The sequence below is a fragment of the Myxocyprinus asiaticus genome, chromosome 2 (assembly GCF_019703515.2).
Source record: "Myxocyprinus asiaticus isolate MX2 ecotype Aquarium Trade chromosome 2, UBuf_Myxa_2, whole genome shotgun sequence".
Taxonomy (NCBI): Eukaryota; Metazoa; Chordata; class Actinopteri; order Cypriniformes; family Catostomidae; genus Myxocyprinus; species Myxocyprinus asiaticus.
In genome coordinates, this window is record NC_059345.1 from 22,085,889 (window position 1) to 22,104,264 (window position 18,376).

General features: G+C 43.8%; 1 protein-coding gene across 1 annotated transcript in view; it reads left to right on the forward strand.

Annotated features, from left to right (window-relative positions):
- si:dkey-85k7.12 (interferon-induced very large GTPase 1) overlaps positions 1–18,376 on the forward strand; it is a 25,544-nt gene continuing 7,168 nt past the window's right edge. The window contains exons 1-5 of the mRNA XM_051722742.1: positions 1–160; positions 8,819–8,872; positions 9,088–9,193; positions 17,742–17,999; positions 18,105–18,362. Of these exons, the coding sequence (XP_051578702.1) occupies positions 8,849–8,872; positions 9,088–9,193; positions 17,742–17,999; positions 18,105–18,362 (646 nt within the window). The 5' untranslated portion in view covers positions 1–160; positions 8,819–8,848. The remainder of the gene's footprint in view (positions 161–8,818; positions 8,873–9,087; positions 9,194–17,741; positions 18,000–18,104; positions 18,363–18,376) is intronic.

Sequence of the window (18,376 nt, forward strand, 5' to 3'; positions counted from 1 at the left end):
AAGCTTGTTGCCTAAATGGATGAGTCTGTTTCAAGGTCACACTTTTTTGAGGGGTATAAATCTGATCGCGTAGTTGCGTTTATAGGAAAAGCCGCCACGGAGATAGGCTACGACTTCAAAATGCTGAGTTCTTCCTTCATTTGATTAGAAGATAAGAGTTGTAAGTAATATTTGAATACAATGACGTCTGACTTCCAGTTTTCCTACAATATGAAGATAATTGTAATAGGCTAACCACTTGCATTCTATATAATTTTCAAAACCATGAATTCGACATTATTTTTGTTTCAGCGTTTTTTTTCGTTTTTTTTTCTGTCCATCTTATTTAATATGGACAATTATTATTATTATTATTATTATTATTATTATTATTATTATATTCTTGTGATTTCAGACTTGGATAATAGATCTTTCTCATAGATTACCTATTTTATTATTATTGTTTTTTTTTCCTGGATTAAATAATTTCCATTGTGCACAAAGATGCTCATAGCATAGTTAGGGTTATGTCAGATAAAGTTTTTTTTTCTTTTTTTTTCTTTCTTGAATTTAGCAGAGTATCCCAACAAACACATTTACGTTGTGGCGATGTTGCTGCCACGTTCCGTATTTACTTTGCAACGTTTTTCGCTTCGTGTTCTCCATGTTGTGACAGTGTAGAGATGAAGACGCGAGAAGGCTGTAGCAATTCAACAACTGCGTGACGATGTTTCAAACACATTTTTGTTTACCTGATGCCATAGCAACACATTACTCTTTATTACCATTTTTTATTTAAATAAATAGGTATTTCATTTACAGAAATACTCAAACCAGCCCATCTGGCACCAACAATCATCCATGCGATTATATAATCAGCCACTGGTGTGGCAGCAGTGCAGTGCATAAAATCACGCAGATACAGGTCAGGAGCTTCATTTAATGTTCACATCAACCATCAGAATGGGGAAAAATGTGATCCCAGTGATTTGGACCGTGCTGGTGCCAGATGGGCTGGTTTGAGTATTTCTGTAACTGCTGATCTCCTGGGATTTTCACACACAACAGTCTCTAGAATTTACTCTGAATGGTGCCAAAAACAAAAAACATCCAGTGAGCGGCAGTTCTGCAGACGGAAACACCTTGTTGATGTGAGTGGTCAACAGAGAATGGCCAGACTAGTTCGAACTGACAAAGTCTATGGTAACTCAGATAACTGCCCTGTACAATTGTGGTGAGAAGAATAGCATCTTAGAATGCTATTCTGAGATGTTGGTTGGCGCAGTTTTAGCGACACAAGGGGGACCTACACAATATTAGGCAGGTGGTTTGTCTTCTGAAGCGATGCAATCACTCTGAGTGAGAAACAGATCAGTATTTCAGTCCTTTTTTTAAAATAAATCTCCACTTTCACATTCTAAAAGTGAGAGATTTATAGTAAAAAGGATTAAAAAAATGTAACTGTTTCTCAACCACACCTACTATGTATTGCTTCTGAAGACATAGATTTAACCTCTAGTGTCTTATAGATTACTTTTATGCTGCCTTTATGTGATTTTTGAAGCTCGAAGGGTCAGGTCACCATTCACTGGCATTGTTATGAACTACAGAGCTGAAATATTATTCAAACTTCTTTGTTTGTGTTCAGCTGAAAAAAGAAAGTCATACACATCTGGGATGGCATGAGGGTGAGTAAATGATAAGAGAATTTTCATTTTTGGGTGAACTAACCCTCTAAACCTAAAATACTGAATACATTCTCTACCTCTCCTTATTGGCAGCTCAGACAGCCTTGAGACGACTGGTCAGCTGAAAAAGAGATACATAACATTAGTATAGTTCTGGCATAATAATATTATCCTTACAGTTGCACATTCTGTTAAAGGTTGAGACATATAAACATTTATAAACATCTGTCAAATTTCAGGTAAATAATTATGTAGGCTACTTTTTATTAAATTTTAGGTATTTAATGGGACAAGAGAAAGCAGAAGTGACAGGAAATGACAGAGAGAAGTGTCGGAGCATGTGCAGGCCACGTCTATGACTACTTACTTTTATTTATAATGAGAAGAGGTCCAATAAACCGTACTGTACATGTGGAATAGCCAGTCACTGTAAAATTAAATATGTCAAACTTAGTGTCATATCTAAACTAGCTGTACAGTACACTAAAAAAAAATAAAAGAACACCCACCCCGACTGATTAATTTATAGCTGAGCGGTGTAAAATTACATTATACAATATATAACATTATGCAAGTTCCGGTCCTCGAATCTGATTGTGACACAGTTGCAAGAAATCCCTTAAATTAAGAAAACAATTAGTTATAAATGTAAGGCTCAGTAAGGGTTTTCTTGCAACCTGCAAGACTGCTGATATTTAACATATGAGACGCTTCACTGTTTGTATTGTTCCAAATAAGAGTTTGAGAGTGCTGCAAAGAGCTAGTGGTGCAGATTTTGATTCATCTCAGTGAGTCAAGTCTTTTGAATGCATTCATCAAAAAGATTTGTTCAGATTCGTTCACTGATACATTTAGTGATCATTTCTGTTACATTTATAGGCCAGTAGGTGGCAACAAATTATCATCTTTTAATGAGGACATGTCAGATTGTAAGCATTACTGTTGGTATTTAAAGTAAATTACATTTAAAGCCACCCCATGCCCCCCTCTAGAACCACCCCTGGTATAATATTTGAAATATTTGATCCATTATATTAATATTGTTTTAATACATTGACGGTTTTAACGTTTTATTTAACTGTAATGGCTGTCCAACCCAGATGTTAGAAAAGGAAAGGGATGCATTACCTTCCATATTTTGTGACATGACTGAATGTGTGCTGTCTGTGTGTATAGCTTCTGTGTTGTCCACTGCCATCTAGAGATCAATTATATACTATTAAATTACTAGCATGCAACCATTTGTCATATACAGTATTGTCAATTGTATATTATGCTTTTTTTTCTTACATTATTACTTACACTTACCACAAAATCCAGTGAAACTGTGCAAACTCATGTACATTACAGCACATCACACAGTGCATAATAACAGTTCAAATTAATGCACAGATAAATAGATATTAATTGCATATTCTTCAATTACAATTCTTACCTGCTCCTCTGAAATGCCTGTCTGCTTTTCTCATCCGGACAAACAAACAAACAAACAAACAAACAAACAAAAAAAAACAAAACAAAACAAAACAAAACAAAACAAAAAAAAAAAAACGGATCAATTCTATGGAATAGTGTCAGTTTTTTTTTTTTTTTGCACTTTCATAAATGATATATTTTAAGATATTAAGTTTACTATCACAGGATATCTATGTCTTTGTTAATTACAAGATAAAATAGGACTATATTCATACAAATAAACACTATAACACATTGATTTTCTGTGCAACAATGAACTATCAACAATGGTGATTTATATATTATTTCTTACTCAAGGTGGCGCTGATGTGTCAGTGATTGACTTGATTTACATTTGACATTGCTCTTTGATGAAGAAACAACATGGAAGTAAACTAGAGCAAGTACAACACATGAACAGTATGATTTGACTATTTTCCTTTGGGTGTACAACTGAAGTTATGTTGTGCATCAATTCAGACTCAATAAGTGCCTGAGAAAATACTTACGTGTAGCTTCTGTGTAGATTATATGTTATGTGTAGCTCAATATGTGTTTGACAGCCAGTTGCATCTCATGAAATACAATGTGAAAGTAATGAATCCTGTTCTATATCTGTCCTGATTTGTTGCATTATCTCTTTGATATATGAAAAATAAAACATAAAAATATATAAAAACATACATTTATTTTATTATTTTCTAATGGTCTTGAAAATATTTTGAAATGTTTACACTATCTGGGCATTTTGTAGATCCATTTTTGAAAGATATACATGCCGGGTCTCTAAAGACCCGTATACCATGGCGTTATGGTATACAATTCCCAGCTATGGTATACCCAGATTTTAAAATGTTATTCACATACTGTACATCAGTCATTTGTATCATATAAATAAATATGGAATTAGTAGCCAAAATTGTTCACTTTTGTTCACCTTTCATAAATAAATGTTTGGGTAGGAGGGTAGTGAAAATTTGATGATTGTATTGTATTGATTTGAAACTGAGTTTGTTGATTGGTTGGTCTGTATGGGAATACATTTTACCATTTTGTATGAGCCAAGTCGTGTGATATCTTACGATTTTCCATTATTTGTAGTTGGACTATAAGTGGTTTTCCACCAACAGGTCGAATGGTCTGAGCATGGAGTGTAAAGGCAGTTCTCTTTCAAACATTCGTTCGGTATCTCACTATGGGAAAAGGCCTCGTGCGTGAAATCATGGAAGAAATTTTTATAGCACCACGTCTGTCCAATGACAGACAAGTCACAGCAGTGACCAGGAAGCCCAGCCTTTCTGATATAAACCACTGTCACCTGCCTTTACGTCATTCTCGTTCTCTTCCCCATGAAGATCGAGTTGGAAGCTATCCTTCAGCAGAGTTTTTGGGATTATTGCCATTTAACTGTTTTCAAGGACGAGCTATTGAGGTACGTCGCTAAACGTGGTTAGATTTTTTTCAAAAACTGTAAATTGTCAGAGAATTTACCAGCACGTTATGGTGGGAAATCTCTCTATCGTCTCTCTCCACATTAACGTTGAGGTGTTATTTATCGCATTTAGTTAAATAAATAAATAAGAGAGAGGAAGTGATTTTCTGCCTCGAACTAACCATTCGCGGTGAGTCAAGAGGTTAATCACTGGACCATGTCCACCGCAAAACCAAGTGGAGAAGGAACCTTCTCGCATGTGTGTTTGCGGGTGCATAATTTCAGCCAAGGACTCGCACCCCCTGTGCATTGCTTGCCTGGGGGTAAAACATGAGCAGGCAGCCTTGGCTAATCCTGAGTTCTGCTCGCACTGCGTTAGATTCCCGTTAAGGGTTCGTGAAAGGCGAGTGCGAGACATTATGGAGGAGGCTCGCCAAACCTCTCTCCTCTTTTTTATGTCTCCGTCGAGGAGAGATGAGAAGAGGAGGACAATGAAGATATGAGCCATCGCCTTCTCGAGGATGATGAGGAGGACGAAGAGGATGAGATCCTTCCACCTCAACCGTCCAGGCCGCTGAGCGGGCAGAGTGGGGGCTCTCCTTCCCTGACACCCATGGATCTTGATCTGATCGAGATGTGCTGTCGGGCAGCGGCCAAGCTGTCTATTGACTGGGCATCTCAACAGATGGAACAGGGCATGAAAAGGGACTTTTATGATGGGAAGAGGCTGCCGTTGCTTCTCGCTCCCGCAAAACAGTTCATTCCTGCTGTTCCAGCATGCATGGCAGAGATGAGAAGAGGTTTTGAGATAAACCCTTTTCAAACTGGGTGCCCATCAAGGGTTTTGCATGCATAATATGCAGGAGATGGGCATGTCGGAGCGCAACCCCCCCTCCCCCCCCGCCAGGGAAAATGGATGGCTTTACTGTGTCCGTTCAGAAAATGTACAGGTGCTCTGCTATTTCAGAGAGGGCTCTGAATGCTACATCCCTCCTGATTGCATACCAAGCTGAACTGCTGGAAGAAATGGGGAAACAAATTGACGGAGGGACCCCAAATCCAGCAATATGGGAGGAAATCTGCATTATAGTGGATTTGAATTTATGCACCTCCCGAGGGGCAATTCTGAACTGAGGCTGCAGCATGGGCCTCTCAGTGGAGAGGGCATTATGGCTGGGACTTTCGGATTTCTCTGACAAAGAGAAACTTGACTTTCTCGATGCCCCGGTGGAGCCTAAAGCTTTATTTGGGTCATCATTCATGCCATGAGGCAGCAGTGTGATCTCCAGAAAAAAGAAGGAGAAGCATTTTAGACATGCCTCCCTCGCATGGTAATTGCACGCCCATTTCAGCCGTCTTGCACAAGCTTCACAGCACCTCAAAAAGGGGGACAAGCGGGTTTTTGCACCAGACCCTCCCCCGCACAGCAGCCGCCAGCCGTAAACATGCAGCCAAGACTGGCTCATGGAAAGAAGCCATCCTTCATGGCAGCAGCTGCTAAACATCACCCAATCCCCAGGGAGGGAAGAGGAGGTAGGAAATCTAGCTGCATCTCAGGTGGTAAAGAGGGGACAGTGAACATCACCCAGGATTTTCTGTACACCTCCCCTCCTCACAAAGTGTGCGAACTATTCCCCCCCCTCCCCCCCCCAAACAAGAAGGGAAGGCAATGGAGCAGTCACTCTATTTGAGAAAGAACTGTTCAGTGGCAAGTTCAGTTCATCCACAGTTTAAATGGCATGGAGGCACAAGTTCAAGTAGTGCCCCCTGTCTTAAACCTCCCCCTCCACCCACAGGGTTCAGTCTGAAGGGCAGAGAGTTCACAAGCATGAGTGTGTTGAATGCAAAAATAAATGTGTTCCCTGGCATCCAGGCAGTGGGCTGAGGGCACAGAACATGATCAAAATAAACATAAAAGAAGACAAGAGCATGAGAGCGGCCTAAGCGATCATTATATGATTTAAAGTGGGGTGTGTTTGAACAGTGGTGTCGCCATAGACATAACATTCCTTTTTATGTTCTGTAGCGGACGTGCTGAGTTTTCTGCAAGACCTTTTGGAAAAGGGTAGAGTATTCTTTGTTGTTAAAGCAGGTAATCTTGCAACGATATCTGCATGCCATGTTGGGTTTGACTTGGGAACAACTGGTCAACACCCTCTGGTGTGTAAGTTCATGAAAGGTGAAACCGCTGATTCTGCTGTGGGATCTGTCCGTGGTTCTGAACACATGAATTAGTATGAACCATCTTTCGCTAAAGACTGCTTTATTGTTAGCTCTCGCTACTGTAAAGCATGTGAGTGAACTACATCCTTTGTCGGTACATTAATGTTGTAGGCACTTTGCTCTGGGGTTTTCAAGAGTAATCCTCAAGACAAACCCCGCATTTGTGCCAAAGGTAAGCAATTCACTGTTTAATGGCCAATCAGTGGACTTGTTGACATTTCACCCTCCGCTGTTTTCCTCATCGGAAGAAGAAAGGCTTCATTGTTTGTGCCCAGTTCGTGCTTTGCGTGTGTACACAGAAAGGTGCTGAGAAATCTTTATATCTGTGCTGACTCTCATAAGGATAAACCTATATCACACCTGTGTTTATCTCATTGGGTGGTAGAGGCTATTATATTAAAGTTATAATAGCAGTGGTAAGCAGCCTACAGAGGGCTTGAGATCTCATTCCACAAGAGGCATAGCCACATTGTGGGTGCTGTTTAAGGGCATTACAGTCCAGGACATTTGTGCTGTGCTGAGCTGGGCATCGCCCCACACATTTGTGAGATTTTACAGATTGGATGTTACTGAGCTTTCGCTGGCTCACACGGTCCTTAGCGTGAATAGGTCTAATACTGTTGAATAAGCACACACAGACAGGCACAGTTTTTAATAGATGTTTAAATTATCTCATTCCATAACTATTCCCTGGTGGCAATATAGTTTGGATATGTTTCATACAATTTACTTAGTCAGTCTGTGTCAGACAGCATATCTGCAATCCGGGAGTTGTCCACATCCCATAGTGAGATACCGATTGAATGTTTGAAAGAGAACGTAAGGTTACATATGTAACCCTGGTTCTGTGATAACAGGAGTGAGGTATCTCACCACACTTCCCTCCTTGCAGCACGGGGAAAAGGTATGCTGAGAATGACGTAAAGGCAGGTGAAAGTGGCTTATGTCAGGAAGGTGGAGCATCCTGGTCACTGCTGTGACTTGTCTGTCATTGGACAGACGTGGTGCTATAAAAATTGCTTCTATGATTTCACGCACATGGCATTTTCCCATAGTGAGATACCTCAATCCTGTTATCAGAGAACCGGGGTTACATATACAATGTTACGATATATACTTCTGCGTCGAAAGTACGATGTAGGCTATGCATAACTATGGTGATTATGGCGTAGCTCTCTCCATAGCCTGATGTGCACCCCTCCAAAAATATGCGTTGCATCGACGCAGACCACAACTGCTGTGATTGGTCCGCTTTGGAACCAGACACCCTCCACCAAGATGATTAAAAAGATAGTAGTGTCGCTTTTTCTTCAAGATTTTAAGGTATACACATTATATCACGATGTATTTGGACTTTGAGACAGCGGTTCAGGAGATGTGGGTGATGTTTTAGTTTATTTTCGAATTATCTTTTGGCTTTTGCTTCTTGATGCCTTGCTCTCCTCATGCGCTCTCTCTATATTTCATTGGCTATTACTCATTGCTGGTCTCTTGCTCGTCGGGAAAGTGCATACAACTGACTACTCATCAACTAGTCGAAGCAAGTGCTCAGACTACATGACTGTTGGCTACAGGCACACGCTGCGATCTGAGACTTTTAATTGCAGACCAGTCACTGACTAGTCGCTGACTCAAAACATCAAAAGAGACGAGCTTGAGCCATGTGCACTAGACTTTACACAATCCAATCAATTTACGATTAATATTTACATTTTGCTAAAGTTGTTAAAAGAGCTCTTACCTTAAGTGTCATATTAACTAACTTTTTTATCATATTACCAGCGCACATTGACATTGAGTAGGCGATGCTTCACTGCTGTTCGAATGCATTCAAAATTTACAGCTGTCTTTAGCGCCGTCCCGTTTCAGATGGATCGCCCAAAATTAATCTTAATACCAGGTGTAAACGGGGCATAAAGTGTATGATATTATTTAATGTAAACATGAAATCAAGCCACCATTTCAGTTAATCACATTTTTACAGTTAATGAATGATTATCCTAATTTATGTATTTAAAACATAATCAATTTTCTCTTTCAGTGTCTCAACCAACCCTAAAATACAGCTGCTATGGACTATCCCAGTGAGGAAGAAGTAAGCATTACATCTTACTATCTTTCTTTCTTTCTTTCTTGACTTTCTTAACTTTCTTTATTTAATTCCTTCATTTTCCGTGTTAGTTTTGCAAACAATGTGCCATATATTTTTGTAGACATTGAGGCTTTCAGACACATATTAGGATTTAAACAAATTTAGGTAAAATTGACCTTGGTGCATGCTACTAATGCTTGAAAAACTTTCAAATGAAGGAATATGAAGATGCCAGTGAACACCTTGAAGACGAACAACAAACCCTTTCTTCAGAAGAAACTTCTAGTGTGTCATTTCGAAAGGATGAAGTTACCAAGTTACAAGGTACCAAAATTAAGATAAGTTATATCTGCCCTTACAAAAAGAGTTCATGGCAAATTCACCACTGATTATTTTCACATGCATATGAGCTTTGTGGCAAACTTGCGGCAAATTGTCCATTTTTGCCAAAGGTTTACTGCAGGTTCACCACTACTGGTGAAGAACTGCAAACTTCTGGCAAACATTTGCGGCGAATCACAAGCTAATTTGCATGTGAAAATAATGAGTGGCAGATTTGCGGCAATTTTGTCAGAACTAGATTTTGTAAGGGTGATTAGATCGGAGAACAACAACCATTTTAAGTGTTAGTTGGAAGTCAAGTCATTTTTATTTGTATAGCACTTTTCACAACACACATAGTTTCAAAGAAGCTTAACAGAAAATCATGTATTATCAGAACATTAAACTGCAATATCTATAAAGTCTTAAGAGTCATCATTGTGTAGTTTGATTAAATATGATTGTAAATTGTGTATAAAAATAAATAAATAAATAATAATAATTGTATTTAGAACCCCAGTGAGCTGTCACTCGACCTTGTGTCGATGTGGTGACACTAGGGGTCGCCCTTGGGAGCCCCAAACACCTCTGATCTTTGAGAAAAGGCCAATGGGAATTGGAGAGTGGAATTTGCATGCCACTCCCCCGGACATACGGGTATAAAAGGAGCTGGCTCGCAACCACTCATTCAGATTTTTTCTTCGGAGCCGAGCTGTTGTGTTTCAACGAACTGAATACCTCCACCGATACATTCACCATGATAGCTGTTGGATTTATGGCTCATTACAGCGGTTTCTCCCCCTCTTGCACCGGTGGTGTGCAGAGAATGCTCCTGGGCACTTCAGCAGCTAAAAGAGTATATTCTTCCTAATAAAAGAGTATATTTTCCTACTAAAAAGTGGCACAGATGGAGTGTCTTTTTAAAGATGCCTTTCTGTCTGTGTATAATTCCTGGTTGCAGTTGCTATCTCTCCACTTCTGACGGTCACAGTCGCTGTCTCACGTGCTTGGGCGCTGCCCACGCGAAGACGGCATTCGTGGACGTGTCATGTTCTCACTGCGAGAGCATGACCATGGCAATGTTGCTGTCGCTGCTTTCCTTCCTTAGAGGGAAAGCCACCCCAACCTAAGTGTTCTACCTAAGGGGTTGAGGCCGCGGCGGTTAGCACTGGGAGCGATTTGGGGATTCCAATGGGAGCCGCTCCGCCGGGTAACCCCCCACGGACCTCCCATTCCCCAGCATGCTCGTTTGCCCCAGTCAAGCTCTGCGGTGAGATCGCCAGCTTGTCTCAGGGCGAGTTCGCGATCTCATTCAAGGCTTGCGAAGTGGATGAGCTCTAAACTGCAGCATCGGAGAGCAGACTGGTTCAGTCTGATGCCGAGGACTTGACAGGGCTCCCACTTTTGGGTGCGGTCGCCCCGTCACAGGCCGACGCAGAGATGACGGCCATGCTTGCCTGGGTGGCTGCGAGTGGCAGGCTGGAGAGGAACCCCGCCCCGGTTCCTTTCTTCCCGGAGGTGCATGATGAGCTCACAAGATCATGGCGGGCACCTTTCACTGCCCAGACCCGATTTATGGGCTCCTCCGCTCTCACTACCTGCAACGGTGGGGCTGCCAGGGGGTACTCTGTGATTCCCCAGGTGGATAAGGTCCCGCAAAACGCCGCCACCTGGCGGAACCGTCAGAGACTCCCATCCAGGGCCTGTAGGCTTACGTTGTCACTGGCGATTAAGGCCTATGGTGTCGCTGGACAGGCCGCCTCAGCCCTGCATGCCATGGCTCTCCTGCAAGTGCACCAAGCCAAGGCACTGAGAGAACTGCACGAGGGTAGTTCTGACCCGGGATTGATGCAGGAGCTGCGCTCAGCGACTGATCTCGCCCTCTGGGCAATGAAGGTCACGGCGCGGTCTCTCGGGCAGGCGATGTCCACCTTGGTGGTCCAGGAGTGCCACCTTTGGCTCAACCTGGTCGAGATGGAGGCTGACAAGGTATGATTCCTTGATGCCCCCATCTCCCAGGGTGGCCTATTTGGTGACACCGTCGAGGACTTTGCCCAGCAGTTCTCGACGGTTAAGAAGCAGACGGAGGCTATCCAGCACATCCTGCCGTGGCGCGGATCAAGATCCCGCAACCCGTCTTCTCGTCGCCAAGGGCGTCCCCCTGCGGCAGAAACACCGACTCCGCTGCAGCCCGCCTTAGGAGACCGGCCCCGGCATTGGCGCCACCCGCAGGAAGCAGACGCCACCCGTCTCACGGCCTGCCGCTAAGAACCCGAGGAAGGCTTCGAAGCGCCCCTGAGGGACCGTCTGACTCGGCTACGTGATTCAGTTTGCCAGGCATCCGCCCAGGTTCAATGGCATTCGCTTCACCTCGGTGATGGCTGAGAACGCCGCTGCCTTGCATGTGGAGATCGCGTCCCTTCTACAGAAGGACGCGATACAGCCTGTCCCTCCAACCGAGATGAAGAAGGGGTTTTACAGCTCCTACTTCATCGTACCAAAGAAAGGCGGTGGGTTGCGGCCAATCTTGAACCTACGAGTACTGAACCGGGCCTTGCACAGACTCCCATTCAAGATGCTGATGCAAAAACGCGTTTTACCGAGCATCAGGAATCAAGATTGGTTCGCGGCGGTAGACCTGAAGGATGCGTACTTCCACGTCTCGGTTTTACCTCGACACATGCCCTTCCTGCGGTTTGCTTTCGAGGGCCGGGCGTACCAGTACAAGGTCCTCCCCTTCAGTCTGTCCCTGTCACCTCGCACCTTCACGAAAGTCACAGAGGCAGCCCTTGCCCCGCTAAGGGAAGTGGGCGTCCGCATCCTCAACTTTCGATGAACGGCTGATTCTAGCTCACTTTCGGGATTTGTTGTGTGCGCACAGGGAAAAGAGCAAGCTCTCCCCGGTTCAGAGCATCTCTTTTCTAGGCATGGAGTTAGACTCGGTCTCTATGATGACGCGCCTCACGAGCGAGCACATGCAGTCAGTGCAGAACTGTCTGAAGGTGTTCAGGTGAAGAACGAAGGTCCCACTGAAACAATTTCAGAGGCTCCTGGGGCATATGGTGTCCTCGGCGGTGGTCACGCCACACGGGTTGATGCATATGAGACCGCTTCAGCACTGGCTTCAGACTCGAGTCCCAAGATGGGCATGGTGCCGTGGGGCACATCGCGTGGCCATCACACCAATCTGCTGCCGCCTGTTCAGCCCTTGGACAGACCTTGCATTTCTTTGGGCATGGGTCCCCTAAGTGCAGGTGTCCAGGCGCATCATGGTTACGACAGACGCCTCCAAGCGTGGCTGGGGAACCATGTGCAATGGGCGCGCAGTTGCGGGCTCCTGGACAGAGCCACGACTGCGTTGGCATATAAACTGCTTCGAGTTGCTGGCAGTGTTGCTCGCCCTGCAGAGGCTTCGGCCATTGATCCAGGACAAGCACATGTTGGTCCAGATGGACAACACGGCGATGGTAGGGTACATCAACCGTCAAGGCGGCGTGCGCTCTCGTCGAATGTCGCAACTCGCCCGCCGTCTCCTCCTCTGGAGTCAGCAGCGGCTCAAGTCGTTGCGAGCCACTCACATCCCAGGTGACCTGTTGCAGCAGGTCACGCTCAAGGGAGAGTTGAGACTCCACCCCCAGGTGGTCCAGCTGATTTGGAGTTGATTTGGTCAAGCGCAGGTAGACCTGTTCGCTTCCCGGGAATCCTCCCACTGCCTGCTCTGGTATGCCCTGACCAAGGCTCCCCTTGGCACAGATGCGCTGGCACACAGCTGGCCCCGGGGGCTACGCAAGTATGTGTTCCCCCCAGTGAGCCTACTTGTACAGACGCTGTGCGAGGTCAGGGAGAGCGAGGAGCAGATCATCCTAGTAGCACCTTACTGGTCCACCCAGACTTGGTTCTCGGACCTCACGCTCCTCGCGACAGCCCCCAACCCCCCCCCCGGCAAAGGAAGGACCTTCTTTCTCAGGGACGGGGCACCATCTGGCAACCGCGACCAGACCTCTGGAATCTCCATGTCTGGCCCTCGGACTGGACGCAGAAGACCTAAGTGGCCTACTGCCCGCGGTGGTAGACACGATCACTCAGGCTAGGGCTCCCTCTACGAGGCGCCTGTATGCATTGAAGTGGTGTCTGTTCATTAAGTGGTGTTCTTCCCGACGCGAAGACCCCCAGAGATGCGCAGTCAAGTCAGTGCTTTCCTTCCTGCAGGAGAGGCTGGAGGGGCAGCTGTCCCCCTCCACCTTGATGGTGTATGTGGCCGCTATAGCGGCACACCATGATGCGGTTGACGGTAAGTCTCTTGGGAAACACGACCTGGTCATCAGGCTCCTTAGAGGCGCGAGGAGGCTGAACCCTCCCAGACCATGTCTTGTCCCCTCGTGGGACCTCTCCGTGGTCCTTCGGGGCCTACGGGGAGCTCTATTTGAGCCCCTGGAGTCAGTCGAGCTAAAGACACTCTCCTTGAAGACTGCCCTCCTGACTGCGCTCACTTCCATCAAGAGGGTAGGGGACCTGCAGGTGTTCTCTGTTGGCGACACTTGCCTGGATTTCGGTCCAGGATACTCTCACGAGGTACTGAGACCCCAACTGGGCTATGTGCCCAAGGTTCCCACGACCCCGTTTTGGGATCAAGCGGTGAACCTGCAAGCGCTGCCCCAGGAGGAGGCAGACCCAGCCTTGTCGTTGCTGTGTCCGGTGCGTGCTTTGCGCATCTATTTGGATCACAAGCAGAGCTTTAGATGCTCTGAGCAGCTCTTTGTCTGCTTTGGAGGACAGCGGAAAGGGAGCTCTGTCTCCAAACAGAGGATCGCCCACTGGGTCATTGACGCCATCGCTTTGGCATATCACGCCCAGGACGTGCCGCCCCCCTTGGGGCTACGAGCACACTCTACTAGGAGTGTGGTGGCCTCCTGGGCTCTGACCAATGGTGCCTCTTTAGCAGACATCTGCAGAGCAGCGGGCTGGGCAACACCCAATATCTTCACTGGCTACGAGGCACACAACGGTCTGCCTATCTCGCACCGCCAGTTCACGTAACACAGTTCAGCTAGTTGTGGCATTATGTATAGGGACCCCTAGTGTCACTACATCGACACAACGTCGAGTGAGTGACAGATAGGGAACGTCCTAGTTACTTTCGTAACCTCTGTTCCCTGATGGAGGGAACGAGACATTGTGTCCCTCCTGCCACAACACTGAACTACCCGCTGAAATGGCCGGGACCTTGTCTCAGCTACTCAGCACAAAACCTGAATGAGTGGTTGCGAGCCAGCTCCTTTTATACCTGTATGTCCGGGGGAGTGGCATACAAATTCCACTCGCCAATTGGCCTTTTCTCAAAGATCATAGGTGTTTGGAGCTCCCAAGGGTGACCCCTAGTGTCACTACATCAACACAACGTCTCGTTCCCTCCATCAGGGAACGGAGGTTACGAAAGTAACCAGGACGTTTTGTATGAACTGTAAGATTAATGACTAATGTTTTTGAAGTCCATCCTGGATTAACTGCAGGATTAAAAATTCAACTTCTGCAGTTGTTTGCTGTCATAACAACTCAAAGTAGATAATGATATCAACCTTACTAACCTCGTCCATATCTTCATATCATACACCCACTCCTCCTGATGGGCGAGGCACTGTCAAAAAATTGCAGCTCTATAAAGTATTAGCACTGTGGAGCTAGATTTTTATTTGGCTATTTTTTTTTACAAATTTAATACGTTAAACTTCAAATTATCCACTAAAAACACACGCTGATGTGAGTGAAGACATATTTGATACCATTAAACAAAAACGGGGTAAAAAGACAGAAAAGCTCTTAAATTTTTTAATGTGCTATTAATAAGAAAAACTGCCTGATGTCAACCATGTCTTGAACAAAAGAGATCTCAGATGTAAGAATAAGAATGGACCCTTTTCATACTTTCACGTTCACGAAGCGGAAGTTGTCATAGTTTGGTAAACTATGGCAGCGATCGAGAAGAACAGAAATAGCCATAAGCAGTCGCTCACTGGTGGAATTGTGAAACGCTTTGAAATCTGAGTTGTATCGTCACAGTTTTAACACACCACAAGAGACACGAGAGTGTGTGTCTGCCAGGGTTAGAAGTCGGATGGAGTGCATCATGGGTCTCTTCACTCCTTATAGTCGATAATCGTTTGTAACGAGAGTGGAGTCACATGGCTTCTTTAACCTATCTGTGCCATGTGTGATTAGAATTAAATCTTTCTTTTTTATTGTTTTTGATTAACAACTGACTGTAAAGAACAGAAATGGAATCAAAAATGTATTCAATAAAAAAAGGATTGTGTAGGTCTCATCTTTAGACACACATTAGACGGAACGAATCAAACCAAACCTTTACTCTCAACTCGCAGTGATATTATCTCATTGCTGATCTTCTTCAGCAATATAATACTCAATCACTGGTGAGTAAATTCTAAAAAATTACCAACCAGTGGCTTATCACATACATTTTTAGTCACATAACGCAAAATTTGGTTAAACATGCGGGTGATTTACTTTTATTGTAGTGGGTTGCCACAGAGTAAAAGATCGATCTTGGGATTCTACAAATCGATTTCAGAATCATTCAAATGAGGATTGTGATTAATCTGAAAAAAAAAAAAAAAATTTGGCTCACATTTAACAAAAACCCACCAATTCACTATCTCAAAAAATTAGAATATGGTGACATGCCAATCAGCTAATCAACTCAAAACACCTGCAAAGGTTTCCTGAGCCTTCAAAATGGTCTCTCAGTTTGGTTCACTAGGCTACACAGTCATGGGGAAGACTGCTGATCTGACAGTTGTCCAGAAGACAATCATTGACACCCTTCACAAGGAGGGTAAGCCACAAACATTCATTGCCAAAGAAGCTGGCTGTTCACAGAATGCTGTATCCAAGCATGTTAACAGAAAGTTGAGTGGAAGGAAAAAGTGTGGAAGAAAAAGATGCACAACCAACCGAGAGAACCGCAGCCTTATGAGGATTGTCAAGCAAAATCGATTCAAGAATTTGGGTGAACTTCACAAGGAATGGACTGAGGCTGGGGTCAAGGCATCAAGAGCCACCACACATAGACGTGTCAAGGAATTTGGCTACAGTTGTCGTATTCCTCTTGTTAAGCCACTCCTGAACCACAGACAACATCAGAGGCGTCTTACCTGGGCTAAGGAGAAGAAGAACTGGACTGTTGCCCAGTGGTCCAAAGTCCTCTTTTCAGATGAGAGCAAGTTTTGTATTTCATTTGGAAACCAAGGTCCTAGAGTCTGGAGGAAGGGTGGAGAAGCTCATAGCCCAAGTTGCTTGAAGTCCAGTGTTAAGTTTCCATAGTCTGTGATGATTTGGGGTGCAATGTCATCTGCTGGTGTTGGTCCATTGTGTTTTTTGAAAAGCAAAGTCACTGCACCCGTTTACCAAGAAATTTTGGAGCACTTCATGCTTCCTTCTGCTGACCAGCTTTTTAAAGATGCTGATTTCATTTTCCAGCAGAATTTGGCACCTGCCCACACTGCCAAAAGCACCAAAAGTTGGTTAAATGACCATGGTGTTGGTGTGCTTGACTGGCCAGCAAACTCACCAGACCTGAACCCCATAGAGAATCTATGGGGTATTGTCAAGAGGAAAATGAGAAACAAGAGACCAAAAAATGCAGATGAGCTGAAGGCCACTGTCAAAGAAACCTGGGCTTCCATACCACCTCAGCAGTGCCACAAACTGATCACCTCCATGCCATGCCAAACTGAGGCAGTAATTAAAGCAAAAGGAGCCCCTACCAAGTATTGAGTACATATACAGTAAATGAACATACTTTCCAGAAGGCCAACAATTCACTAAAAATGTTTTTTTTTTATTGGTCTTATGATGTATTCTAATTTTTTGAGATAGTGAATTGGTGGGTTTTTGTTAAATGTGAGCCAAAATCATCACAATTAAAAGAACCAAAGACTTAAACTACTTCAGTCTGTGTGCACTGAATTTATTTAATACACGAGTTTCACAATTTGAGTTGAATTACTGAAATAAATGAACTTTTCCACGACATTCTAATTTATTGAGATGCACCTGTATATATATATATATTTTCCCCAGCCCTAGAAGATACAGAGGAAGCCACTGCTGTCAACAAACAAACAACAATGCTCCACATTTTAAGTAAACAAAGAGAACCTACAGTACATGTTCCACAATGCTCCTGGCAAAACATCCTGTTGACAGATCAAACCAAAGTTTAGTTTTTTTTGGTAAAAGCACAACACTGTGTGTCTATAAAAAAGGGGCTGCATACCAACTTTAAAATCTCATCACAACAGTAAAGTACGGCACAATTATACAATTATAGGAAGTGTTTGGACATTATGCTTACAAAATGGGGTCCACCAGTTAAAACCAATGGTTCAAATACTTTTTCCACCTTGTTTACATGTTTAAACTAATAATAAACATTTACAAGGTGTTCAAAATAGACATTAAAAAATACAATTGTTTTTGTGTTATTGAAGTATCATTGTTTTGTGCAGAGACTGATCGATTCTTGTTTCTGCAGATGTACCAGAACCAGGGGAAATTTTTGTGCAGTATATTGGAACAAGTTCTGTTACACTTGCTTGGGATTGCCCAGAAAACATATCAACATTTGAGTTGACTTACTCCTGCCTCACAACTACAAAGACATCTACTATCTCAAATGTCAAAGCCATAGAGATTGAAGGCTTATGTCCAGGAACTGAGTACACTTTCAGCCTTGTTTCAATAACTGAAAATGGAGATCGAAGTGTGGGAGTTGAAGTGACTACATGCACCAGTAATAGTATTTCAGTCTATACATGCAGTATGTTTGAAAGTGTTTCATTACAAATGACAAAAAGAAAGAGCTGCAACATAAATATTTCCCCTGTTTTCATTGCAGAGCCAGTCCCACCTTCAGACTTCAAAGCTGAGAGTGTGGATACCACATCAGTTACTCTAATTTGGGATGCATTTAACTGTATAGACAAGAAGTTCCATGTAGTCTGCTGCCAGAATGGAAAAAACATTCAGGAAAAGATGACAGAATCAGACACCGTGGTTTTCAGTGGTCTACGTCCTGGGAATAAGTACTCTTTTCACAACACAACAGTGCTTCCAAATGTCAGAAGTAAAGAAGCAGTGACATTTGCTCAAACCAGTTAGTATGATAGA